General features: G+C 36.0%; 2 protein-coding genes across 2 annotated transcripts in view; both read right to left on the minus strand.

Moving 5' to 3' along the window:
* Positions 1-1,417: 1,417 nt before the first annotated feature.
* The window catches only part of epha8 (eph receptor A8), a 158,508-nt gene continuing 133,065 nt past the window's right edge, over positions 1,418-26,860 (minus strand). The window contains exons 7-18 of the mRNA XM_049471774.1: positions 26,269-26,393; positions 24,082-24,244; positions 20,102-20,219; positions 15,893-15,960; positions 15,522-15,647; positions 15,018-15,203; positions 13,924-13,985; positions 13,436-13,645; positions 10,407-10,556; positions 7,450-7,640; positions 6,632-6,787; positions 1,418-5,238 (exon numbers count right to left, since the gene is read on the minus strand). Of these exons, the coding sequence (XP_049327731.1) occupies positions 5,124-5,238; positions 6,632-6,787; positions 7,450-7,640; positions 10,407-10,556; positions 13,436-13,645; positions 13,924-13,985; positions 15,018-15,203; positions 15,522-15,647; positions 15,893-15,960; positions 20,102-20,219; positions 24,082-24,244; positions 26,269-26,393 (1,670 nt within the window). The 3' untranslated portion in view covers positions 1,418-5,123. The remainder of the gene's footprint in view (positions 5,239-6,631; positions 6,788-7,449; positions 7,641-10,406; positions 10,557-13,435; positions 13,646-13,923; positions 13,986-15,017; positions 15,204-15,521; positions 15,648-15,892; positions 15,961-20,101; positions 20,220-24,081; positions 24,245-26,268; positions 26,394-26,860) is intronic.
* cdk18 (cyclin dependent kinase 18) overlaps positions 11,544-26,860 on the minus strand; it is a 548,438-nt gene continuing 533,121 nt past the window's right edge. The window contains exon 17 of the transcript XR_007429358.1: positions 11,544-11,599. The gene's annotated coding sequence lies outside the window, so the exon portion shown is untranslated. The remainder of the gene's footprint in view (positions 11,600-26,860) is intronic.

The raw sequence follows: 26,860 nt of genomic DNA on the forward strand, positions 1-26,860 counted from the left end.
AATAGTATATGGTACGTGTCACCAGATTATTACTATTATTATTACTAAAAAAGCGAAACCTTTTTTTTACGCTCTGCAGTTTTTTTTAAACAAATTTATCTAGTCACCTAGTTATTTGTTGTAAAGTAAATGCAGTTACAATTTCAAGCATTTTCAAGCACTTTCTCCAAATTTCCAGCACTTTCCAGGACTGGAAAGAGAACGTTAAAATTCAAGCATTTTCCAGGATTTTATTTTCTTTTCTTGTTTTTTTTTTCAGTACTGTTATTATTGTCCCATCAAAGTTTAACTTTGATGAACCGAAATAAACTAAACTAAAACTAAAAAATGTGACGTACCACACAGTTGAAATAAGAACATACTGTCTGAAGCTTCCTTAATTTCTGAAGATACATCCTGATTATGTTCTGAACTACTACAGAAATATAATCTGCAATGGTCCTTTAATGTAATGTATGGTTGTATAACTATTTTTCTTATTTTTCATTGTGTATTTACCTAAAATTGTTTTAAATTGTTTAACTTAAATGTGTTTAGCCTAAGACAATTGCCAGTAAGATTTTATTCTAAAATTGTAGCATTGATTTGACATTTAGAAAAATTATAATATAACTTGATACATCAGGAATTATTGGTATTACTGTATTTGTCTGCTGCATGCAGTGCATGGGCATGAAAACGTATCTGACTTTTAAAAAGTCTTTATTATTAAATTCCTATTATGAATTCATAAGTGTTACTCATGTAAGTGGCTATATTCTTGCTATTACTTCAATTGCATATTTATATTTTATTTTCTCGCATAATTTTAAGATAATTCTGTATCAGATTGATGTTGCAGAAGTATAAAGAAAACCTCACATGTATCATATATGCTACACTTAGTTCTACAGGGTTAAAAAATGCTGAACTCATCATTAATGCATATTTTTTTACCTGTGCAATTCCACAGCCAACTGTCAGTGATTTTATAACACAGTGGAAGAGACTGGGAACGACAGGAACTCAGCCACAAAGACACATATGGATTAAAAATGGGATATCTCTCAAGTTCATATATGTGTCAGATATATACATATATAAGTCAGACAAGCAAATACTTTTGGCAATATAGTGTATATGGTCCAATCTTCTGAGCTGCTGTTTAGTAAGATTGGAAGATGGTGGGCTGGAAGGCTGGGTTCCAAAATGGTCCCTAAATACGTTCCACTCCTACAGCCTCCAATTATTTTGAATCAGCGAACAGAAACTGGCGAACGCACCCCCCACAGCACCCCCCCCCCCCTGCATTCACTGCCCATTCACTGCCTATTCAGCACTCTCAGGGTCCGAAAGAAATAACAAAAAAAAACAAAACAAAAAAAACGTCGGAACTGACCTTTAAGTGGGTGATACGCACATAATTAATTAGTCCATGAAAAGCCATAAGAATTTAATGTTAAAGGGTTACAGATTTCACCTCAGTTCAGTTCTCCGATACAGCTCTATTTATCTTGCTCTACGGCAATTAATAAATAACAGCAGGGTTCATTTGAGGATATTTAATCAAACACATAACATACATCACCTTTATTTCCCTTTCTTATGACATCAGAGGCAAACGGTGACACATTTCAGTAGTTTTTCGTTTTTAGCCTGTTTTTATTCCCGATGCACTTGTGCGATATGCAGCTGTTCACTAAGAGACCAGACAGCTTTCGGTAACACTTTCAGTATTTGCAGGGTACCTAACAACAGTACATAGGGGTTTTATAACACATGCATAACAATGAATAATGCATTCATAAAGCAATAGTTAAAATAGATATGGAATATTATTATATGGAATAACTTATGACGATACCTGCTACGTGACTTTTTATAGATGTTTTATTAAATAAACCTGTTTATTCTGACAAAACATACTGATGTGTTGAATATGTGACAAGTGTTGAATATCATGTTTTATCAATGTTAAAGATTTACACACTGTTTTAAAAAAAACTCATAATAATGCTTTTTTTTATTTATTAATTTGCACTCACTTTATTATAGTAGAGTTCATTTTAAATATTAATTTAAATGAATTAATACCACTTCTCCTACATTATACGAAAAGTATGCCTTTTTTTATTATTCATTTACTTATTTGTATTTCTATTGTACCATGCAAAAGTTAATCTTTTGCATAGTACAATAAATTTTAAATCTTAATTTTATTTTATATTAAGCTTATCATTTTCTGATCTTAATTTCTTAATGAAACCAAATTGAATTATTATTTTATTTTGTTTTATTTTATTTTATTTTATTATTATTATATTATTTTTAATCTTTTTTTTCTATTCATTTACTGTTATTTTAATTATTAAATTAAATCATTAAATGTAGTTATTATTTTCTTTATCATGTCAATCCCTGTATTTGTAAATGCTCGGCTACAATAAAAATAAGAGTTGCCCTAAATGCCCTAAATAAGAAATGCTCTAAATTAATTGATAGAAAAAGGGCATTTTTCCTATTGGTTCCTAGCATCGTTTATTTGCATAAAGGGCATGTCCCCCACCTCTGGTTAACCATCAGTGTGTAGTCATGTCACTCAGGGCTAAATTTCCTTTGGTTATTCAAAGAAAACTTAAAAGAGGAATGAGAAACAGGATCTGACATGATCTGATATTGTCGCTTTTTTTATTGTCTCCATTTTTGTCGATTTTTAGTTTACTACATAATTTGAACAGACAAACTGTTCCTCACACTGTGCCAAAATTTCCTGATGAACGGACCAATAGAAATACTTTAAAATAACCTTAAAAAAAATAATTTTTTATACATTGACTTCTATTGAATGTTTTAAAGGTTTTTTCTCTCTCCTGTAAAATTGCTGTTTTGGAGATACTTGTTTTTTATTGGACAACAACTATACTTATTATTAGTCACTCACTTTTACAAACTTTTATTCAGTGAGTATTGCTTGTGTTTCTGTTTTTTTTTTATCACTGGAAAGACAATTTTTCCATTCCAAAGAAAAAAAAAATATCTATCAAAAAGAACGTAGGGAAACGCCCACTATGCAAATAAATGATGTCAGGAGCAAAAAGGTTTTATAGTGTGTCTTTTATAACTTAAACTTAACTTATGGGTAAGGACTCCAAGTGGTCCATCAGACTAGGGTTCTGCCGCTATGATCGGAAGATTGCTAGTTTGAATCCCAGTCATGCAGCTTGCCATCAATTAAAAATAAATATATAGCGGTAAAATTGTTTACATGAATTTAAATAAAATTTTCAATAAATAAAAACATGACATTCAACACATACAGATGAGAGCTAGTTTCATCATGATGCACTTGAGGAAACTTTCAAAGTTTTTGAAATATTTGATCAACTGACCTTCATTTCTTAAAGTTATTTTATTTTATTTTTAGAACATAAAAGATATTCTGGTTTGTTCTTCTTGTAAGACATTAGCTTTTCATACTGAATATTTAAATATCAATTAAATAATGAATGTCAGATTATGACAAAATCATATATTATTAAATTATATTTTATTAATGGTATCACTTAATAAAAAAAAAATCTCTTTATTTTGTACAGATTTTTTGGAAGGGAGATTAATAATAATTAATTAATAATTATGTGGTGTAGTGTGCCTGGCAAACAGACTAGACTTTTTTTTAATTATTATTTTATTAATTATATTTAAATTTGCTGAGTAAAAGTTAAACAGAGATAGTTAGTTAGTTATGAGATTTAATCCATATTTCAGCATAAATAAAACAAAAGTAATATAGTAGCTTATATCTCTTTCTGAAGTCAACAGTAGCAACAGTGTGTTTACATCTCTACATAAAACCAGTAATACTCAATACAGGACTCTGTAAACTTGGAAACAGGGTTAATTAGCATAAAAAATGTTTTGTTACATTAAATTTAACACTTTTATAGTAACTTTTACATGATATTTGATATTTGGCATTGGTCTCAACATTATATTTCATGTTGTAAACAGGGGCATAACCTATTCATAAATCAAATACATTATTTAATGCTTATAAATGTGTTATAAAGCCCTTATGTCACTGGACTTCAGATAAAGTGTTACCGAACTCTCTCAGCGTCTCAGCTCATAGCTTATATATGCTTATTCAGTGTACAGTATCGTCGCTGTCACAGCCAAACCTCGTATTTAAACTCCTTTATTAAACAAAAAAAAAAAAAATGCCAGCTGCCCTTTACATAGTGTGAACGTAACATTGATTCACGTTTCATGAATAGACCGATAGAAATGGTCCAAAATTATGTAAAATAAAACTTCGGTACATTAATATACACAAAATTTAAGAGGTTTTTTTTTTGTTTATTTTCTTAAAAAGTTGCTATTTTGGAGGTACGAGGTTTCGTTTTGACAGCGATTCTTGATGCTAATAGCTTCTGCCTCTCTCTCTCTTTTTTGCCAGTATTTTTTTTTTCCAGTGTCTGTATTCAGCATTTTTGAGGCACTCGTAGTATCATCCATGCCATTTATGTGCTGTGGTGGGTGACTGGCAACAGGGTTTATTTTATGCATATACAACACACTGTATTTCCAGTACTCCCAGTCCTCCCAGTATTCCCAGACTCCCAGTACTCCCAGTATTCCCAGACTCCCAGTACTCCCAGTATTCCCAGACTCCCAGTACTCCCAGTATTCCCAGACTCCCAGTACTCCCAGTATTCCCAGACTCCCAGTACTCCTAGTCCTCCTGTTAACGCTCTCTGTACAATATCGCACATGTTAATGTTCATAAAATCAATGTTCATAAAATCTTCCTTCATTTACACCAATATTTATATTATCTGTGTTGGTTAAGGCAGTCCATTCATTTACAAAAAAAAAAAAAAAAAAAAAAAGAAAGTAAAAACACAAAAAATTGTCCATGGGGATTTTTTTTTTTTTTTCACAAAAAAATTAAACAAAAGGAAAAGGAATGCAGGGATTGTCCTTGAAAAACGAAGGTCCATTGTGGAGGGAATCCTCTGAAAGTCCTGTTGATGTTCGTTCTCGTAGAAGAAGAAGTCTTTAAGAGTTCTCAACACACAACCCAGAAAAACACATATTAGCGGAATATGTATTTATACGGAAGCGGAGAGCTGCGGTGGGGATTATACGTGCACCGAGGGCACGCTCTGGTTTAGCACCTGCGCTCGCATCACCTGCACGCTGGTCATGATCTTCTTCTGGTGGCCCATCAGCGTCACCCCCAGCCTCTGGATGTCCCTGCAGGAGGACAGAAGAGAGACACTGTGAGACGAGGACCAGAGATGGAGTAGTTAATTGAATTGGAAATTTGCCAGATTTACTTATTTAGTTGATTTATAAACCTGTTGATACAAAAATATTAGTGAATGACATTTTAAAAAATGATTTTAGCTAATGCTAAAAAACATTCTAAATAATGTGTTACAAATATCAAAATGTTAAAAGATTGTTTTTTTGTTTTTTTTGGCAATTAAATATACCTCAGTACAGTCAACATTACAGTATTTTTGTCTTAATTCCAAATGTAAAAATTTAAAGAAAGTGCACGAAAAGTATAATTCTAAGTACACAGATGCTCAAAGGAATTTAACTCTTTTAAAGCCAAATGTTTCAAACTTCTGTAGTATTTGTGTGATAGATAAATAAATAAGTACTTTAAAGTAATTTCTAAATTATAACAATAATATACAACAAACTGAATAAATTATAATTCATTACATCAATTATTTGTGCACTGTTTTTTAGAAGTTTGAAACAATGTAATGAAGTACATTTTTTTAATAAAAAAGGCAACAATAAAAGTAGCTTTTTAAATAAAAACTGCAAAAATTAAGTTATTTAAAAAAAATAAAGTACATTTTAAAATGAAAAAGACATAAAAGTAAAAGTATTTTTATAAAGGCAACAATTAGAGTAATTTAAAGGAATTACAGTCAAAATAATTTAAAGTAAAAAGAAAAAGTACATTTTAAAATTAAAGAATAAAAGGTGAACGTACATTTCAAAATAAAGTCAAAAGTAAAAGAAATTTAAAAATAAAAGACAAAAAATTTAATAAATTAAAAAAAAGTAATTATTAATTATTAAGTAAAATTATTTGTTTTAAATAAAAGGCAAAAATAGGGGTGTTACTTTACAAATACAAAGGCAAACAAGCAAAAGTATTTTTTCAATAGGCAAAAATTTAATGTAAAGGTAATTTTAACATAAATAAGGGGATTTAATTACTTGTGGAAAAGTCTTGATGTATTAAACTTGATACATAATAAAAAAAACCTTTTATACGCAGAAGTGTTATTTTTCTACAATGTACTATTTTCATTTTTTAGTAACTGGTCAGAAAGTACACAAAACATGTACATTTTAAAGAATTAGAAGTAGGTATAAACTTTAAAGGGTAAAATGTTAATCATACCTTGACATGTACTGCATCTTATTTTACATACGTTTATATAACATTTATATGAATCAATAAGAGAAATCAATCAATCATATCTTCAATATTTGTATTATTATTTATTTAAACTGAAACTGTGATTCTACAGCATTTGAACCACTAGGAGGATGTTAAAGTGGCTGATGAAGGTGCTCACGTGGATACTCACGTCACATGTCCTCGGTCACTACTTACTGTTGATTCATGCTCATCACGTGACCCAGTGTCTGGTAACCTCCGGCCGCAAAGTGGTTTTTGTAGCGCCCCATCTTAATGGTGTCCAACCACTCGTTCACTGATCTGCAGCTAGTGAAATCAGGAACGCTTCTGTTCATCAAAGTACTGTTCAGTCTGCAAATGGTGGGGAGAGGGGGGGGGCGGGTTGAGGTTAGAGGGGGCGGAGAGAGAGAACGAGAGGAACCTTTGAAACGCAACCAGCTCAGGCAGAAAATCAATAGGAGCTGAAATGATAGAGAAGTGAAGGTGGTGGGTGCTGATTGCAGGATGGCTGCTTTGGGTAGATTAATGTAGGGATGAAATCCTGCACATCGCCACTTTACCCCATCACGATATGCACCAGCGGCTCTCTGGCACCCGCACACTCCAATCCCAGCAATTTATACTCGAGTCCAATCGAAAAAAAAAAGCCGCCTCTAAACCGAGCCCTCCCCTCCAAACGCCAGCGCCGCCGCTGCCACCGCTAATGCTACCGCTAGCGCCGCACATTCTTCTGATTCAGCAGCAGATCAATGTCAATATAGCACAGAGCCCTTTTATTTAACTGAGAACACATCTATTTAAAATGAGCTTATTGGAAAATGTACACTTGCGCTTTAGCCCCCCGTCTTAAGACAACTTACCCTATTCCCAGCCGCCCCCCCCAGCACAAACTTTCTGCCCCAAGTTTCCAAGTTTTGCGGCCACTTCAATCAGGGATCATATCGGACGCTAACAGAGTGCATTTGTCAAGCAAATCCCTCGGAAGGCCGAAGTATCGATTGCCCGCCGCCTACCTGCACAATGTGTCCATTGACTTGAGGTTCTCTGGGTTGCGGATAAGCTTGTCCAGGACCGTGACGATCTGGCAGAACCTCGGCCTTTCATTGCGGTCCTTCTGCCAGCAGTCCAGCATTAGCGTGTGGAGCGCGCCGGGGCAGCCCATCGGTGCCGGCAGCCTGTAGCCCTCTTCTACTGACTTGATTACCTGTAGAGAACATGCAATATCCATTACATACATACACAGTCAGTGTTGCATGTTCTTGCATACGCTACTCATAAATACTCCAACTGCTGCTTTATAAATACAATATTCAATGCTTTTGAGTGCGCTATGACACCCTTATGTAGGCAGCACTACGATTAAGTGGATCCCAACTTTAATTAATTCTCAGTATGACAATTCAAAATGAAGTGTACACAAACATAGTAAAAAAAAAAACACAAAGACATACAGAGAAATAAAAGTATTAGCAAATTCGGTAACACTTCCTATAAACCCTTCATAATGCATGATATGACATGCATAATACCTTATAATGACTGTAATAAGCCTGTATAATAACTCATAAGTACTTATAGTGACATTATTTTCCTTTATTATATATAATGTTTGAAGTATCTTTTATGTATTTCCTGTAATTGTTTTTTGTATATATAGATTTATCATTATGTGTTTATATTTTTTCCTGACCTGTTTCTCTGTCCTTTCCTCTGTACTGCAGTAACACTGTATATTTCCCCATTGTGGGATTAATAATCTTATTTTTTTTTATCTTAATATTAATCTTATTCATAACACATTATAAACCACAAGTGTAAGGGTTTATAAAGAAAGGGCTTATAATGCCTTGTAATATCTATTTATAAGAACATTGAACAGTGTAGAGTTGTAATGCACTATAGCACAAATTTGGCATGTTTTGGTATAATGCTTTATAATATATAGCTAAGCGTTCTCGAATTAAGCTTTTATAAAAGTGTGTAACACATTATAAAGCCTTATATGTAGTTATTACTGGCTTTAAGTAAAGTGAGTTTTCATATGCTTGTGCGTCATATAAATGCACTATGAATGCATTCATAAGGCATTATGAATACAGGGTTCATAGGAAGTGTTGCCATAAATTCCTTCTATTCTCTAACACGTTAGAAACTCTTACGCAACTATACAATAGTTTTAACAAAAATCACGGACTACATTTCCCACAATCTACAATGGGTTTCCTGTAGATGCTTTACTGCATATATGGATTATGTTGATGTGTGAAGAGATTCCTGAGTAATTTTTTTTTTTTCCTGAGTAGGTTTGTGGTAATAATAAAAAAAAAAAAGTGAAAAAAGTGTAATACTGTTCACTGGTGATTGTTGTTTTGTTTTGTGTAGCAATAAAAAATACATAATAAATAATGAATTAACTGAATTGAACTGAATTGATGAATAACAGGTTGCCTTATCATGCAAAATTGATTTTGGTTTTAAAAATCGATTAGGCTGCTTTATTTTGGGGCTTTGGTAGGGTGGGTCATTTTTGACCTGTAGGACAGGGGAGTAAACAGAATATTAAGATTTCACAAGGGTTAAAAGATACTTTATGTTGCTATGTGTCTTGGTGCCAGGTACTACAGGACTTATTTAGAGGTCTTTATGTGGTGTTGATGTCCTGAATACTCAGATCTGTTGTGGCAGCACAAGGTAACCTACTCAATATGAGGTGGATGGTATTAATGTTATGGCTGATGGGTGTATGTGAAAATTGTATAGAAATATGAAATATGTAACAGCATAGATCCCTCCAGCAACAGCAAGGGCATGATGCTTAATATGCACAATAACACAAGCCAAATCCACAAGGCCTACAGCAGACACAGCACACGCACACGAATACCACTTTAAATATTCCACCTTAACAGTATTGAAGTTGAGTTTTATATTCAGGGACAGCCTGTACTTCACTTTCAATTAGAGAAACAGGTGCTTTAATGATTAAAATCCAACTTCATTATTCCTTAATCTTCCTGCTCGACAAGGACAGACTGACAGTCGACGCAATTAAATAAGCATGTTTGTTTTAACAAAGTAGTTAAATCCTGGGTTTTAGGTCTCGTGTGTGTGTGAGTGCATGTGTGTGTGTGTGTGTGTTACATTATCAGATTTGTTTCATTATTGCTTCTCTTTTTCAAAGAGTTCCTAAACTAACAATCTTCTCCAAGAGGTCTAAACATTATCAAAACTTGATTTATCTCTTGATCCTAGTCTATACAACTTAGCTTTGGATATTTTCGAAGTAAACAACGAAGCACTTTGCTCATGCAGATGTTGGACAATGAAACTGAAACGCCTGGTTTTAGGCCGCAATAATTTATTGTGGTGACGGACAGTTCTGGTGGAAACAGGAGAGTTGAGGTGCTCATTGAATTCTGCGTGATTTGATCAGCCCTGGTTTTATGTTTTTTGGATACAATCCGGGTTAGCACCCGAATATCCCTTTCAGACAGCTTCCTCTTACAGCGTCCACAGTTAATCCTGTTGGATGTGGTTGGTCCTTCTTGGTGGTATGCTGACATTACCCTGGATACTGTGGCTCTTGATTCATGACAAAGACTTGCTGTCTTGGTCACAGATGCGCCAGCAAGACGTGCACCAACAATTTGTCCTCTTTTGAATATTTTGAGCAAACTGTGCTCTTACTCTTCTAATTGAAACTTCACACTCCTCACTGCTTTTACTGGTGCAATGTGCAATTAAGGAAGATTGGCCACCAGGCTGCTCCAATTTAGCCATGAAACCACTAAAATCCCACACTAAAATGATGACAGGTGTTTCAGTTTCATTGTCCAACTCCTGTAAGTCACTCTGGATAAGGCTGTCTGCTAAATAGCGTAAATGTAAAAAATCTGTGAAAGTGTTCAATCTCTAATACATTGTGCTCACACAGCTGTTAAGCATGGTGGTGGCTGCATTAAACACTTACATCTCTGTTGGTGAGGTTCCAGTACGGCCGTTCTCCGTAAGACATGACCTCCCACATCACCACTCCATAACTCCACACATCGCTGGATGAGGAGAACTTGCGGTAGGCGATGGCCTCTGGGGCCGTCCAGCGGATCGGAATCTTTCCACCCTAATAGACAATAAAGAGAAAATTAGAAATTAAAAAGTGTTATTATATTTAATAATATATACAGCTCTGTACACACTAAGAAAAGTAAGTACAGATTTGTACTTAAAAGGGTACAAAGCTTGTCGCTGGGGCTGTACCTTATATTGAGGTACAAAAAAGTACCTTTCAGTGAAAGTCCTTTTTTGTACCCATGTTTTTTGTGGCAGTAAAGATTATAAAGATTATAAACATTATCATCAACTGAATATGGCTCAAAAACTTGGCCCAAAATTGCCTGGCTTTCAAATAAAAAAATGTGCAAATAAAATATATATTGTTTATTAGTGCAGTGATACAGAATACTGAATGTACCCTTTGTCTGGTTAAATGGTACAAATTTGTACTTATTGCTGTTAGAAATGACTTTGTACTTCAGAGGGAACAAATCTGACCCTGCAAAGACCAATATTGTACATTTGAGGGTACAATTATGAAGAGAGTACCCTTGAGAAAAAAAAAGTGTGTATAGTATAAAAAAAAGAGTGTATATATAAAAAATTAAGAGACCAAGTCTGAATCGTTTTTTTTTTCTGATTTTGCTATTTATAGGTATACATTTGAGTAAAAAAAAACATTTGCTAAGTGCGGACCACGCCTAAAGTAGAGAAAGAAGAAGGAAAAAGGGGAGGGAACTCAGGGAAATTTGGGCTGGAGTTCTGAACTGCGTGCTTGAACAAGCGTGCAGTTATATCCCCCCCTTTTATTTAATGAGAAGTGGAAGAGTAGAAAAAAGGGGGTTGTTGGGGAGGAGGTGGGTTGCGAACTTTTGTCACGAGAGGTAGTTAGTTAGGGGAGGTATTTATAGGACGGTTGATTGATACGGGGTGGAGTTAGAACGTAGAGTTGGGGCGTGGTCCTTCTCCCAAACTTTTGTTATAACATAACATCATTTAATGTTCTTATATCCTATAAACTATATTTTCTATAACATTTCTCCCAAGTTACAAATAAAAATAAAATGAGAAATGGCTGAAATAACAAAAAAAGATGCAGAGCTTTCAGACCTCAAATAATGTAAAGAAAACTTCATATTCATATTCATAAAGTAAAATTTTTAATCACAGTTTTAATGCATCTTGGCATGTTCTCCTCCACCAGTTTTACACACTGCTTTTGGATAACTTTATGCTGCTTTACTCCTGGTGCAAAAACATTTGAGCCGTTCAGTTTGGTTTGATGGCTTGTGATCATCCATCTTTCTCTTGATTATATTGCAGAGGTTTTTTCATTTGGTTAAATCAAAGAAACACATCCTTTTTAAGTGGTCTCTTGTTTTTTTTTTTCCAGAGCTGTAGTCATGAGTATACAGAAATCTGCAAATTAGGCAAAAGAAGTTGTGCTCCATACGAATTGGGTGACATCTCATTCTCAATCCATAAGGTTTAATGTGATGTCAGCCCACCCTTTGCAGCTATAACAGCATCGAATCTTCTTGGAAGGCTTTCCACAAGGTTTAGGAGTGTGATTATGGAACTTTTTGACCACCATTCTTAGAGAATCACATTTGTGAGGTGAGACACTGATGTTTGATGAGAAGGCTTGACTCACTGTTTCACACTATACTGTAATTCATTGCATGCATGTGCTTACACACCAAACTTACCAGTTCAACCCATGTCTTTATGGAGCTCGCTTTGTGTGCTGGTGCACAATCACGTTGGAACAGGAAGGAGGCCATTCTCTAACTGTTCCCATATAGTTAGAAGTATGACATTGTCCAAAATCTTTAGCTATTAAGTGTTTCTTTCACTGGAACTAAGAGGTCAAACCCAACCCCTGGAAAACAGCCATGCACATAATCCCCCCTCCACCAAACTTTACACTTGACACAATGCAGACAAGTCAGACAAGTATCGTTCTTCAGGAAAGTGCCAAACAAAGAAGCAAGATTTGTCACTCCTAGTAGGTCCTATCACGGTACCATTCACTGGAATTCGCTGTCAGGAACTCCTTACAGTGACCTATTCTTTCAGAAATGTTTGTAGGGCTGACATCACTAGCCCCGCCCCAACCGCATGCTGTCTCCTATCCAGACCAATCAAGAGCTGAGTCAGTGCCGAGCTCAACTCAAAACCAGAGGAAAACAACAGTAATCGGCTCTTTAATCAGGCATTTAAATGGCTTTTTAAAGGAAAGATAAATAAGAGCATTTTTCTGGTATTAAAAGCGTGAATTCAGCTTTAACTGGAAATATCTGCGCTGCAGACAATGTGTGCTGTGCTGGACTGAGGTGGTGCACAGCTTTCAACACATGCCCACGTTTACAAGCACGTGCCCAACCACGTGGATGGAGGCCATGAGGTTACCTTGTGTTTACTCATCCAAACAACCCACCACTTTATTGCGCTCCCTCTCCCCCTCACACTTCTCAGGCAGCAGCAGCCTGTCACTCACACAGACACAGACACAGAGACAGTGCTGTGTATCTACTGTACTTCTTGTGTCAAAATCAAAACGTTGCAACATGGCGTGTTTGATTTAATTGGTTTAATAAAGTTACATTGCACGTCCTGCAATTATGTGCCTATATTGCTCGTCTGCACATCGCAATGCAGATGCTTAAATGTTAAATCAAGCAGCCCTACCTGTGGCCATGAAAGTTTTCAAAACACCTTAATTCAATGATTTAGCAAAGTAAGTATATACTTTTGGATTTTTATTGTATCTATGGTTTTAAACTATTGACCTGTACTATGCTGAGGAGTCCTCAGCCCAGTGGCTCAGCAGCAGTGTGATGTTTCCTGTCTGCCGCAGGACTGTAGAAGCTCTGCAGGTTTTTGTCAGGTATAAGAGTGTGGAGCTGTAATGAATCTCTCTCAGCCGCTGCTGGAGGAACTCACTGTGGTGGTGTAGGCGGCGTCAGGGTCGTCCTCCAGGACTCTTGACAGGCCGAAGTCTGAAACCTTGCAGACCAGGTTGCTGTTGACCAGTATGTTCCTGGCAGCCAGGTCCCGGTGGACGTAGCCCAGATCAGACAGGTAAGTCATGCCGGCCGCGATGCCCCGGAGGATTCCCACCAGCTGAATGATGGTGAACTGACCGTCGTGTCTCTGTTAGAAGAGTCGTGTCAAGAGAGGCAAAAGAAAAGAGAAATACATTCCTTTGTAGTGGAGGAAACCTTACAGCACCCATCAAAAGTTCGGATACACCTTAAATTCAGTGGATTTTTTTTTCATTATTTTTAAATGTCCTGCATTGTAGATAAATACTAATAAGTCATCTAAACGTATAATATACTATATATTAACTATATATTATATTACTATATATTAACTGCCCTTTCAGCAAAGTTATATAAAAAAAAAAAAAAAATGAAGATTTTACATACCCTTAAGAACGAATCAAGAGAGCCATTCTCCATATACTCCGTAATGATCATTACTGGCTTACCTGAGAAAAAACAAAACAAAAACAACATCAGAAGAGTAGAAAAGATGAGAAAATGAAAGACGAAAGAACAAAAGAAAAACAAAGTAAAAGATTAAAAAGGGACAAAACCAAAAACAAGAACAGGAGACAAAATAATGGAGGAAAAATTAAATAACAGAACATGAAAGATGGAAGAAAAGAGAAAAGACCAAAACAGAAAGAAAGAAAGGAGTAAAAGAATAGACAAAAGAAAAGTGAACAACAGATGAGAAAAGAAAAGCAATTGATAAAATAAAGGAAAAACAACAAAATATGAAAAAAGAAAAGATGGTAGAAAAGAAGAAAGGCGTAGAAAAAGTAAAAAAAAAAAAAATATATATATATATATATATATATATATATATTATATATATTTTTTTATTTACCAATGTAGTAATTTAAATTACTTTCTAAATGTTTAGTTACATGATACATTGCACTGTGAACTACTGTAACAGTTGTTTTAAACACACAAATATACAAAAGTATATTTGGAAATGGGTATTTTAGAAGTGTATTGAATTACATTAAACTAAAAGTGTACTTCTCAGTAGTAAGTAAGTAAGTAATTTGTAAGTAGCACACTTCTAGTTTACTTTGTTGGGTTTTTGTTCTTGACATTGAAATGTGTTATTTAACATTGTGTCCTATAATTTTAATATATTTATATTTTCCTAATTATATTTATAATTATATTATATTTAGTATTGAAATACATTTAACTATTCTATTAATGCAATATGTACAGTATATATATATATATATATATATATATATATATATATATATATACATTATATATATTTTTTTATTTACCAATGTAGTAATTTAAATTACTTTCTAAAATGTTTAGTTACATGATACATTGCAAGTAAGTAATTTGTAAGTAGCACACTTCTAGTTTACTTCGTTGGGTAAAAAAATATATATTTAAATATAATGTACTGCAATAGCATAAATGCAATTATTAATATTATTTAAGATTTTTGTTGATAAGTAGGGATGAAAGCTTACTTCGGGTGACCACCCCCTCCAGGCGGATGATGTTGGGGTGGTCGAACTGTGCCATGATGCTGGCCTCGCTCAGGAAGTCTCGCCGCTGTTTCTCGGTGTATCCGGCCTTCAGGGTCTTCAGGGCCACGGGGATGTCTCGCTTTCCCGGCAGCTTCATCCGGCCGTAACACACCTCCCCAAACTCCCCTGCACCGCGGGGGGAAACAGCACAGCGCTCGTTTAACTCAGGACACAATGTTGTGCAGTTTAACAGTTTATGCTTTGAGAATTACACTGAAACAGCATCCAACAGGATGATTTAAAAAAAAGGTCGGGCAGGAATAACGTGTTGTAAGAAATAAAAGGGACATATTATGTGGACTGAGTTAGTGTGTTAATATTCAGCTCACATTCGTATGATTGAAAATGGTAATAGAAATCTTTTTTTTTTTTTTTTTTTTTTTTTTTTTTTGAAATCCTGGTATGTATTACGGTCTAGCGCTAGGCCGTGCAATCCAAATATACCTGAGCCAATAATTTTCTCAATTTTGATCCTGGAAGCTTCAATTTCTCTGGCAAACTCATGGACGGCCTGGCATGGGTCCTCGTATGTGTGGGGATCAATATAAAATCTGGCTTCTGGAAATGATACTAGAATAAACAGAATTAGCATTTGGTCACATATTGCAGGATGAAAGCAATTTTCAATCACAGTCACAATCACTGAAGCGCCCAGGCAGCAGCCACTGCTACATATTGGCCCTGAAAAAGCAATAGTCCCTCCCCCTCCCCCCATAAAACACCCCCCACCCCACCCTCAACACCTTATCCCCCTCCCCTTTACGAACTACAACATATTGAAAGTTGAAGTTTTGAAGGAACAGGGTCTTTTCTACCGTGGCCGTTCTGGTAGTGCATCTTTTCTTCATCGGAATCTTGGAAAGCCTTGCTGTAGCCGCAGTGTCTGTAACACAACATACAGAGAACAGATATGAGAACCCGGAAACAGAGGGAATAAGGTAGAGGTTATAGAGCATGAGATTCTAATACACTCATTGACAAAAAATCAAAAAAGAAAAAGAATAAGAATTTCCCCAGGATTGCCGAATGATTAGACATTGGCGCCATTTACAGGGGTTGGACAATGAAACTGAAACACCTGGTTTTAGACCACAATAATTTATTGCTCCGACAGACAGTTCTGGTGGAAACAGGAGAGTTGAGGTGGATTTATGTTTTTTGGATACAAACCGGGTTCGCACCCAAAAATCCCTTTCAGACAGCTTCCTCTCACAGCGTCCACAGTTAATCCTGCTGGATGTGGTTGGTCCTTCTTGGTGGTGTGCTGACATTACTCTGGATACCGTGGCTCTTGATGCATCACAAAGACTTGCTGTCTTGGTCACAGATGCTTCAGCAAGCCGTGCACGTGCACAACAATTTGTCCTCTTTTGAACTCTGGTCTGTCACCCATAATGTTGTGTGCATTGCAATATTTTGAGCAGAACTGTGCTCTTACCCTGCTAATTGAACCTTCACACTCTGCTCTTAATGGTGCAATAATGTGCAATTAATGAAGATTGGCCACCAGGCTGCTCCAATTTAGCCATGAAACTTCCCACACTAAAATGACAGGTGTTTCAGTTTCATTGTCCAACTCCTTTATTTCCAATGTAAAGATGCCATTTGTCGCCAAATTGTGCAAGCAAAAAGGTGACAGATCAAAAAACGGCCATTCATTTCTTAGGGGAGGATGTGGTTGTAGCCACGATTTGGCGACAAACAGCAAGCATCAAGGTGACTGATCGATTAGCGGCCATTAATTTCCTATGGTAGGACATGGTTTGTGGATGAAATTTGGTGACAAACGACAAGTGACAAGTTGACAATTAGATAAACGGTCAATAATTTCCTTTGGGAGGACATAAATGTAGCCGTGATTTGGCGACATATGGCAAGCGACAAGAGGAAAAATCAATAATTAGCAAATATTTTTCCATTGTAGAAAGTGGTTTGTTGATGCATTTTGACGACAAATGACAAGCGACAAGCTAACAAAACAAAAATTGGTAGATATTCTCAACCTTATGCAAAAATTATGACCTGGAGAAGTAACAATTTTACACTTATTGGCCAAACAAATTCTTCTGACCAATCACAGGCACAGTGGTTTGAGGGCCCCACCAGTTTGTGCTCTGTAAACTGCTGTACTTTATTTATATCCCAACAGAGTCATCCTTAAACTAAATACTGTCACCTTTGATTGCAGTGGATTGTCTGGACTGCTTTTGTTCTGTTTGGGATCCAATTTACTGTTTTTTTTTAAAGCCATTTTCACATTTTCAAACCAACTGTAAAGGTATCTACCATAAAACTAACACATCATTTCAGAAAAAGAATATCATACTGAAAGTCAAACATGGTGGTGGTAGTGTGATGGTCTTTAGGACCTGGACAACTCTCCCTAACTGACCATGAATTGAATTCTGCTCTCAACCATCACGGTGTGGGATTAAGCTCAGGCGTACTTGGGTTCTTTAGCAGGACAATGACCCAAAACACACCATCAAGTCCACTTTAGAATGGCTTAAACATAATCTAAACTGAAGGTTTTGGAGTGGCCTAGTCTGACAGAAATGCTGTGGCATGATCCTAAACAAGACATTTACGCTCAAAAACCCTCTAATGTGGCTGAATTAAAGCAATTCTGTAAAAAACAAGAGCCAAAATTCCTCCACAGAGTTGTGAAAGAATAATTGGCAGTTATCGCCAACACTTGATTGCAACCCAACTGGGTACTGTACTGTTTTCCATAAAATATATATATATTTTCACTCTAATATTGTAATTACTTACATAATGTATCTTATATATATATATATATATATATATATATATATATATATTCATCCATATATAAACTTTAATTTAATTCCAACAACTCAGTCTTGGTGCATTTTTATTTTTTGTCAATGAGTGTATTTTAAACATCACATATTATTTCAAATGTTTCAATATAATACGACAAGAATCCTTCGCATCAGTTTGGTGGGAAGAGTTTAGCAATTATGGTCTCAATGTAAAAGTTAATTAACTCCGAAAGAGTTGGCTGTTATCTGAGGACATTGAGTCATTTCATGTTTTAATACTTGTGTGTCATACGAGGATAAAACACACTTCTGTGTCTTTATCCCCTCTCCTATGAATTGAGTGATTAAATGCTGTCGAGAAGAAAGAAATGAAAAAAAAAAACCAAAAACTTCACTTTCTCTGAAGTGACTGATAATGAACTACAATCAAATTAATTCTCCAATGCAGACTTCTGAAGATATAGAAAGTTAGAGAGGGATTTGCATTATTAATATAGTGACGCATCAGCGTGAAATTTACATTCAACTGTACTATCTCAAGCCGAAGCTTCGAGATTCACCTATAAGAAGCCTCTATAATATAAAGTCTTGTCTGTCTAAATATATATAGTTTGGTTTTCTAAGGACTCAATAGAATACTGAATGTAAAGTAGTGGTACAGTGGCAATCAAAGGTTTTGGAACCTCTGGTCAAAATTACTGTAACTGTGAATGTAAATGAATAGAGGTGTGGGCTAATAAGACACTAGGGGCACTATTTTAGTGATCTGTAGTGCATTTAGGGCGTGTCGGTGTGTCTTTGGTATCCCGAGGGTGCAAAAAATATGCTTTGCACAACTTGAAACATGCAAAAGGCATGAAAGAATTCTCTTATTTAATCATGGGTGTGTTCAGGGGCGCAACTACACACTTTTTGGGATGTATGCAAACGTAGTATCTCTGCCCCCTGGTGGAGAGACACGTGTCATCGGGGGGGGAGGGGGGGGGTGGGGGGCGTGGTTGGATGGTAGAGAAATGTTTTTAAAATCGTCAGCGGGGGAAGGTGGGGTGGAGAGAAATGTTTTTAAAATCATCAGTGGGGAAAGGTGGGGTGGAGAGATATGTTTTAAAATCTTCAGTGGGGGGGTGGGGGTGGGGAGAGATACGTTTTAAAATCGTCAGCGGGGGGGTGGAGATACATTTTAAAATCGTCAGCGGGGAGGGGGTGGGGGAGGAAAAGAGATACGTTTTTAAATCGTCAGCGGGGGGGTGGGGGAGGAAAAGAGATATTTTTTAAACTCATCAGTGGGGGGGGGAAACGTTTCTAAAATCACCAGCGCGGGGGGGTTATACGTTTTAAAATGGTCGGCGGGGGTAGAGAGATACATTTTAAAATCGTCAGCGGGGGGGGGAGATATGTTTTAAAATCATTAGGGGGGGTGTACGTGTTAAAATCATCACCGGCCTGTCATTACTTTCCCGCCGCGCTCCGCAAAGAGCCGGGTGTGCTCTGACTTTGGCGCGTTCAGTTCTTAACAGCGCGGTGCTTTTGAGCGTCTCTTTCAATGGTGCACCTGTATTTTCTGCCAGCAAGACAGAAACACACCAGATATTTACCTGAACACACCTCACTTTTAGACCACCACGTCCATCAGTGTAGATATATTCCAAAACTCAAACGCTATTTTAACAGCACAGGCACTAGGCGTGAAAATAGACTGTTAACGGGGTATAAGATAGAAATGAGCATAGCGACACGCCTTACGCAGGGTGTACGATAGGGCTTTGGGTCTTGGGTACTTTTGGGTAGTATCCACCTGGATTTAAGTAAATGATGTGGGGTTGGTTGATGCTGCAGTTGGTCTGCAGGTCTGGGTTCAACAACAGTATGTGCTGAAAGAATGAGGTCAGCTGACTCTACCTGAATATACTGAATATAGACCAGGTTATTCCATCAATGGATTTTTTCTTCCCTGATGAACACGAGCATATTCCAAGATGGGACAATGTCAGGATTCATGGGGCTGGAATTGGGAAAGAGTTCAGGGTTCAGGGAGTATGAGATCATCATTGATGATTGGTGCTCTTTTTTCCATTATAATCATATAACTATTCAACTATTCACAATATACATAGAATATACATAGAATAATTGACCAAGAGCGTCCACACCTTTGAATACCACTACATATACTCTATAGAAAAGTACTTATAAGGTTATAAATTGTGTTTTAAATTGGAAAAAGAAAAGTCAGACAATTCAAAGTACTCCTCTTGCCGTTTTCTGCAGATGACAATGGCCAGAAAGGTCACAAGTCCAGTGACCAGCGCCAGACAGATCCAGATAATAGTCACTGTGTTGTACCGTAAGGGGACTGGGCGGTGGAGGCAGCCGCAGGAGGATCCATGTAAAGAGATAAGAAGAAAAAATAAAGTTAAACAAGTGTCAAATACACTCCAAAACAAAATGCAGGAAACTATAGAGTGTAATATGAGCAGAGTAGCACTGCTACTAGAAGTACTTCCATTTCACTTTATATATTCATTTCATATCACTGTGAGCTTCATATATACAGTGCCTCGCAAACCTATATTTGACTCCCCTGAACTTTTTAACCTTTTGCCAAATTTCAGGCTTCAAACATATGAAAGATATGAAATTGTATTTTTTTTGTGAAGAATCAACAACAAGTGGGACACAATGGTGAAGTGGATCAAAATTAATTGGATATTTTAATTTACAATTTTTAAGTGTACAATTTCATATATTTATGTTTGAAGCCTGAAATGTGGCGAAAGATTGAAATGTTCAACGGGGCTGAAAACTTTGGTAACACTTTACTTGGATGGTCCATTTTATGGCCTTGTTGATGCTCAACTGACATTCAACTAACACTGAATTGAATCTCCATTCAATTTAACTTAACCCTATGTTAAATGTAAATGATTCAAAATATAACCTAACCCTACACCTAACCCTTACCCTAACCTTAACCTAAGCTTAAAATCTAACTCTAAACCCAATTCTAAAATATTAAGATAAACGTTTGGGTTAGAGTTGAATGTAGGGTTACATTCAATAGAGAATCATTAACTTTCACCTTTTAGTTAATTTGCATTTAATAGACATGTAGTTGAATGTTAGTTGAATGTCAGTTGAGCATCAAAGAGGCCATCAAATGGACCATCCAAGTAAAGTGTTACCAAAACTTTTTTTTTTTTTTTTCTAAATACTTTGTGAAACATTTAGTTACTCTTAACTGTTAACTTGCAGTTTCTGAGGCTGGTAACTCTGATGAACTTATCTTGTGTAAAAGCGGTAACTCTTGCTCTTCCTTTCCTGATGAGAGCCAGTTTCATCCTAACATTTTTGATGGTCTTTGTGACTGCACTTGAGGATACTTTTAAAGTTCTTAAAATGTTTTGGATTGACTGACTTTTTCCAAGTCGATTTAATTAAACTGGAAAATTTGTGACAGTTGATAAGTATGACAAGCAAACATGTATTAAGTACTAGAGAGCCAGATTTGAGTGGAATTACTTTAAGTGCTCTATTAAAAAAGTGACTTGAGCAGAAGTTGAAGTGTTCTTTAAGCTTCACACTTAAGTAAAAGTACTAAAGTATTTAATAATTCCTTGTACTGAAGTAGAAGTACTGAAGTACTGAAAGAAAAAATAAGTACAGTACTGTGTTATTAATGTAGTTAATACAGAAAGCAGTGGAAAGTCCTCACAGTTAAAGGCAGAATGGGAGCAGAGAGGATTTTTTTTTTATAAGATGCAGAGCATCTACTGCTCTGGCTTTAGTGATAATGTGGGTTTGGTATAATTACAAAAGTACAGTATTTTAGTATTTAAGTACAGTAGTAGTGAAGTAAAAATAATACTCTAGTAGATACAGATACAGTATTTAAGTACTTAAGTACAGTAGTGAAGTAAAAGTAATATTCTAGTAGATACAGATCCAGTATTTTAGTACTTAAGTACAGTAGTAGTGAAGTAAAAATAATACTCTAGTAGATACAGATACAGTATTTTAGTACTTAAGTACAGTAGTGAAGTAAAAGTAATACTCTAGTAGATACAGATACAGTATTTAAGTACTTAAGTACAGTAGTGAAGTAAAAGTAATATTCTAGTAGATACAGATCCAGTATTTTAGTACTTAAGTACAGTAGTAGTGAAGTAAAAATAATACTCTAGTAGATACAGATACAGTATTTTAGTACTTAAGTACAGTAGTGAAGTAAAAGTAATACTCTAGTAGATACAGATACAGTATTTTAGTACTTAAGTACAGTAGTGAAGTAAAAATAATACTCTAGTAGATACAGATACAGCAATTTAGTACTGAAGTACAGTAGTGAAGTTATAATAATACTCCAGTAGAGTGCACATACAGCATTTTAATACTTAAGTAGAGTTGTGAAGTAAAAATAATACTCAGATTAGAGTATGGATTCAGTATTTTAGCACTTAAGTACAGTAGAGAAGTAAAAATAATACTCCAGTAGATACAGCTACAGTATTTTAGTATTTAAGTACAATAGCCATGAAGTTAAAATAATACTCCAGTAGATACAGCTAGAGTATTTTAGTATTTAAGTCCAGTAGTAGTGAAGTAAAAATAATACTTCAGTAGATACAGTATTTTACAGTATAAGTACAGTAGTACTTATGTTTTAAAAGTAATTTATTGTAAAATGTAGTACTGAAGTCCTGAAAGTAAAAGTGCAGTACTGTGTTATTAGTGATAAGCAAAACCCCTTTTATTATTATTTTTTTTTTTGTTAATGTCAAGGAACAGCCATTTCTTCCACTGAAAGCTTGCTGTTCTTCAGCTGTCCAATGTTCTTCATCTCCCAGGGATGAAACGATCAGCACTGCCATTCAGCTAAACCTTCAGAGACTACGTTTTTTTAAAAGCTCTTACATCAAATATGTGATGTGACCTACCAAGAAGTGAGCAATAGGGATTCAGAGCAAGGTGTCCCTCTAATAACCACAGAATCAATCTGCTATGAAGTTCACCGCTGCAACACGTTGTGCTATAGGCTGCAATGACTTATTGATGTTTACTGTGTGACTAAATTGGTACGACTTTAGAATAGAGAAAAAGCCTTCAATAACTGTGCTGAGGTTGGAAACAATATGAAATCCAGTCAGTTCAACTGTTTCTGACAGTACGGAGTATCGGCATATTAGGGTGTTTTCACACCAGGAATATTTAGTCTGGTTAGTTTGCAATCTTGATGCATTTCAGCAATGTGAAAACATTAATTGTACTCAGATGTGGAGTAAAGCAACTGCACCAAGATCCATGAAAGAAGATGTTCTCAACCCAGTCCCAAGTGGACCTGACCCAACAATCAAATACGTTTGAGCTAAACTGCTGTTCAGGTGCAGTTTATTCAGATTTATTACCACAGTAATTACTACAGCTATGAACTAATGCTGAATTCTACAGAAATTTGTGTTATTCCAGTTTTTTACTTCTTCATGTATTTACATTTTTTAGCACTGAGCTCAGATGGGTCTAACCAATAACTAGTGAAAATGTTTTTTACATTTTTGCATGCTTAGCTTTGATGTAATTTTTTCCACTTGTGGACTCTATGAAAATACTCATAACACATTATAATGCATTCATGAAACATTATAAACATGGCTATAAATATTTAAAAAAATGTATAACACATTTATAGCCATGTTTAGTATGCATTATGAATTGTGACCATGAATTGTGGCATTATGAGCTGTGCTCATAAGCTTTTATGTGCCATTATCAAAAAATTCAACAAAACTGCCTGAAAACAAAGCATGCAATATGTACTTATAACCCCTTATGAATTATATGCTTGTTGCGTCATTGAACTCTTTAATGAGAATATATTAATAGTACCAGATATATTATATTTTAACCCAGATGTGTAATACTTGTATACTACAGGCATAGCTTGTGATGCATTAAAATCACAATAGTGATTATAAAGGAAAGTTATAATACATATGGGTATAAAGTGTTATATATATATGTGTGTGTGTGTGTGTGTGTGTGTGAGTGATTATAATGAGTTATGAGTATGTTCATAGAGTCTAATAGACATGACATTCATAGAAAATGTTTTTTTTTTTTTTTTCAAATGAAACCGCAGAAAGTAAGCTTCAAGCTAGATTCACAAACTTCAGTTTCACAGGAAGTATATGGAGGCCTTTATTGCTTCAGGAAGATCTCACCTGCTTTCCCAGTCTGGATCTCCACAGAGGGGCTGAAGCGTCCGCAGCCAGCTGAGGTCCTGGCCCGGATCTGGAAGATGTAACTGGTGCCAGGCTTGAGACCGGACACCTTAGCGCTGGTGCTCTTTGACTTCAGAGTGGAGTAACTCTGCAGCTCTTTATCCTGTGGAAAGTTTCCAGAAGGTTCAATAAGGGTTGTGTTCAGATCTGCACTCTGTAAAACCTCAAATGAACCTTCAAACGGGCAAACCTACTTTTTAGTTAAGCTTCTCAAAACATGAGATAAAGTTAATACATGCTTTCCCACAAGGTTGTAATTAAAATTAACCCTCCTGTTATGTTATGGGTAAAATGGACACGGTTTAAAGTTTGAAGATCTAGAAAAAAAGTGTTAAAAATATTTTTTTAAGTATAAAACTTCTTCTGCTTGCCTTAATGAGTGTAATCAACATATACAGTGCCCACTTAAACTTTTCTAAGTTTTGCCATATTTCAGGCTTCAAACATAAAGATATTAAATTGTTATTTTTTTGTGAAGAATCAACAACAAGTGGGACACAATCGTAAAGTGAAATAAAATTTATTGGTTATTCTAAAACAAAATTAGAAATAAAAAACTGAAAAGTGGGGCATGCATTATTATTTAGCCCCCTTGTGTTAATACTTTGTAGTGCCACCTTTTGCTGCAATTACAGCTGCAAGTTGCTTGGGGTTTAACTCTATGGGTGGGGTGTTACATGTAACTCATCTCTATAGTTGTCTTGTCAAGCGGACCGCTGCTTGCTAATTTCCCCGCACAGCTGAGATCCCTTTTGGCCCATTAGCCAGCAAAGCTCCCGGCCTGCTCCGCAATTAACTTCTCTCCGGCGCTTGGCACGGCTCACGCTGTTTGCAGCCATTGTCACTTTCAATAATCGGACCAAATCAGTTACAAACCGCCACTGGTTGGTAATTTCCTTTCAATTAACTGGAGCCGCCATTGAGCCATGTGATTAAATCTGCGGCCAAGCTGCCCCATAAAATCTGACCCTCCATTTAATGGCCCTTTTGGGCCATTAGTATTTTGTGACAAGTCTGGACCCACGAGAGTTAAACCTAAAGGAATCAGACCTGTGTTCGCTTAGCTAGACTGTAATTAAAGTGAAAAACCTGAATAAACAGCACATTTCTCCCTCATCAACAATACAGTGATTCTTCTCTCTTTACCCCTTTAAAGGAGCATTAAGGATTATATTTTCTATAGTAACTCATAACTCTTAAACATGTTAAGTTAAAGCACTGGTATCTGTTTTCAGCACAGCTTTAGCCAGTATTTTCTTATTTGAACAGTGCGGTACATCACAGTAAACTGTATGGGTTTTAGCCTCTGAATCTGCCCACTGCTATTCCTCAAGTCCCATTTCCACACCCAGGTTGCCAAGTATAGAAGTTGTCCCATAAAATCAGACCCTACATTTAATGGCTCTCTCAGGCCATTAGTATTTTGTGACAAGTCTAGACCCAAGAGAGTTAAACGTAAACTGGAATCAGACCTGCATTTGCTCAGCTAGACTGTAATTAAACTGGACTTGAAAACCAGAAAAAATAGCACATTTCTCCCTCATCAACAATACAGTAATTCTTATCTTCACAGCTTTAAAGGAGCATTATGGATTATATAACTTAAACATGCTAAGTTAAAGCACTGGTATCTGTTGTCAGCAGAGCTTCAGCCAGTATTTTCTTATTTGAACCATGGGGTACGTCACTGTTAACTCTGTGGGATATAATCTGCCTCTGATTCTGCCCACTGTCATTTGCCTAGTCCAATTTCCACACCCGGGTTGCCAGGTACAGAACACAACAGCATGCAAACAGTGTGCTACAGCCACAGAAATGGGTGAGCTGGCTTTTTTCTCCTGAACAGGTAATCACTGAGCTTCAGTAAAGTTTTCTAACCATAGCTGGATAATTTATTAGTACCAGTAGCATAGTAGAGAAGCAGAAAAAAGCCAGCTTGCTTGTTTCCATGACTGTAGCACACTGTTTGCATGCTGTTGTGTTCTATACCTGGCAACCCTGGGTATGGAAATGGGACTGGGAGCAGCAATAATATTTCAATTCGGATTAAATTAACCAGATGCATCTTTTGCTTTTTTTAAAAACTACATTTAAAGTCACTCTCTTCATGGGAGATATAAAACATACCTTTTCATAGTATTTGATATCGTACTCCAGTATGACTCCATTGGGCTGTTCTGGTTCACTCCACATCAGGATTACGCTGTTTATGCTGGCGTTCTCCTGACGCACCGCCATCACCTGAGAGGGAGCTGAAAATGCGGCAGACAGAATGCAAACATTTCAATAAGACTTTTATGTGTTCATTTATTTATTTAAGTTTAAATTAAATTGTTATCGGCAGTGCAATACAATACAATACCTTTTCAACTTTATGTAATTCACCAATTTTTGATTTCAGATCCTCTGAAAGCTCTTTTACTTGAGACATATGATGGCTCACATACGTGTATCCTTCTTGTGCAAAGCAAACGCAAAACTTTTAAGTGTTTTTATTAGTCAAAGTAGCTCTAGGCCACACCTCCAAACAAGCAAAACTCTAGGAACACTTGACCCTAATGAGCTATTTTGTCATTAAGTCATTAACACAAGGGTTTGCAAACTTTTCCTAGTAGCACTGTGACATTTTATAGTTGTTCTTAATAAAGAATAAAGTTGTTCTCGAATGAAGACTTGGATGAAGGTCAGATTACATTTTTATGACCAATTAATACAGAAA

The sequence above is a fragment of the Astyanax mexicanus genome, chromosome 24 (genome assembly GCF_023375975.1).
Source record: "Astyanax mexicanus isolate ESR-SI-001 chromosome 24, AstMex3_surface, whole genome shotgun sequence".
Taxonomy (NCBI): Eukaryota; Metazoa; Chordata; class Actinopteri; order Characiformes; family Acestrorhamphidae; genus Astyanax; species Astyanax mexicanus.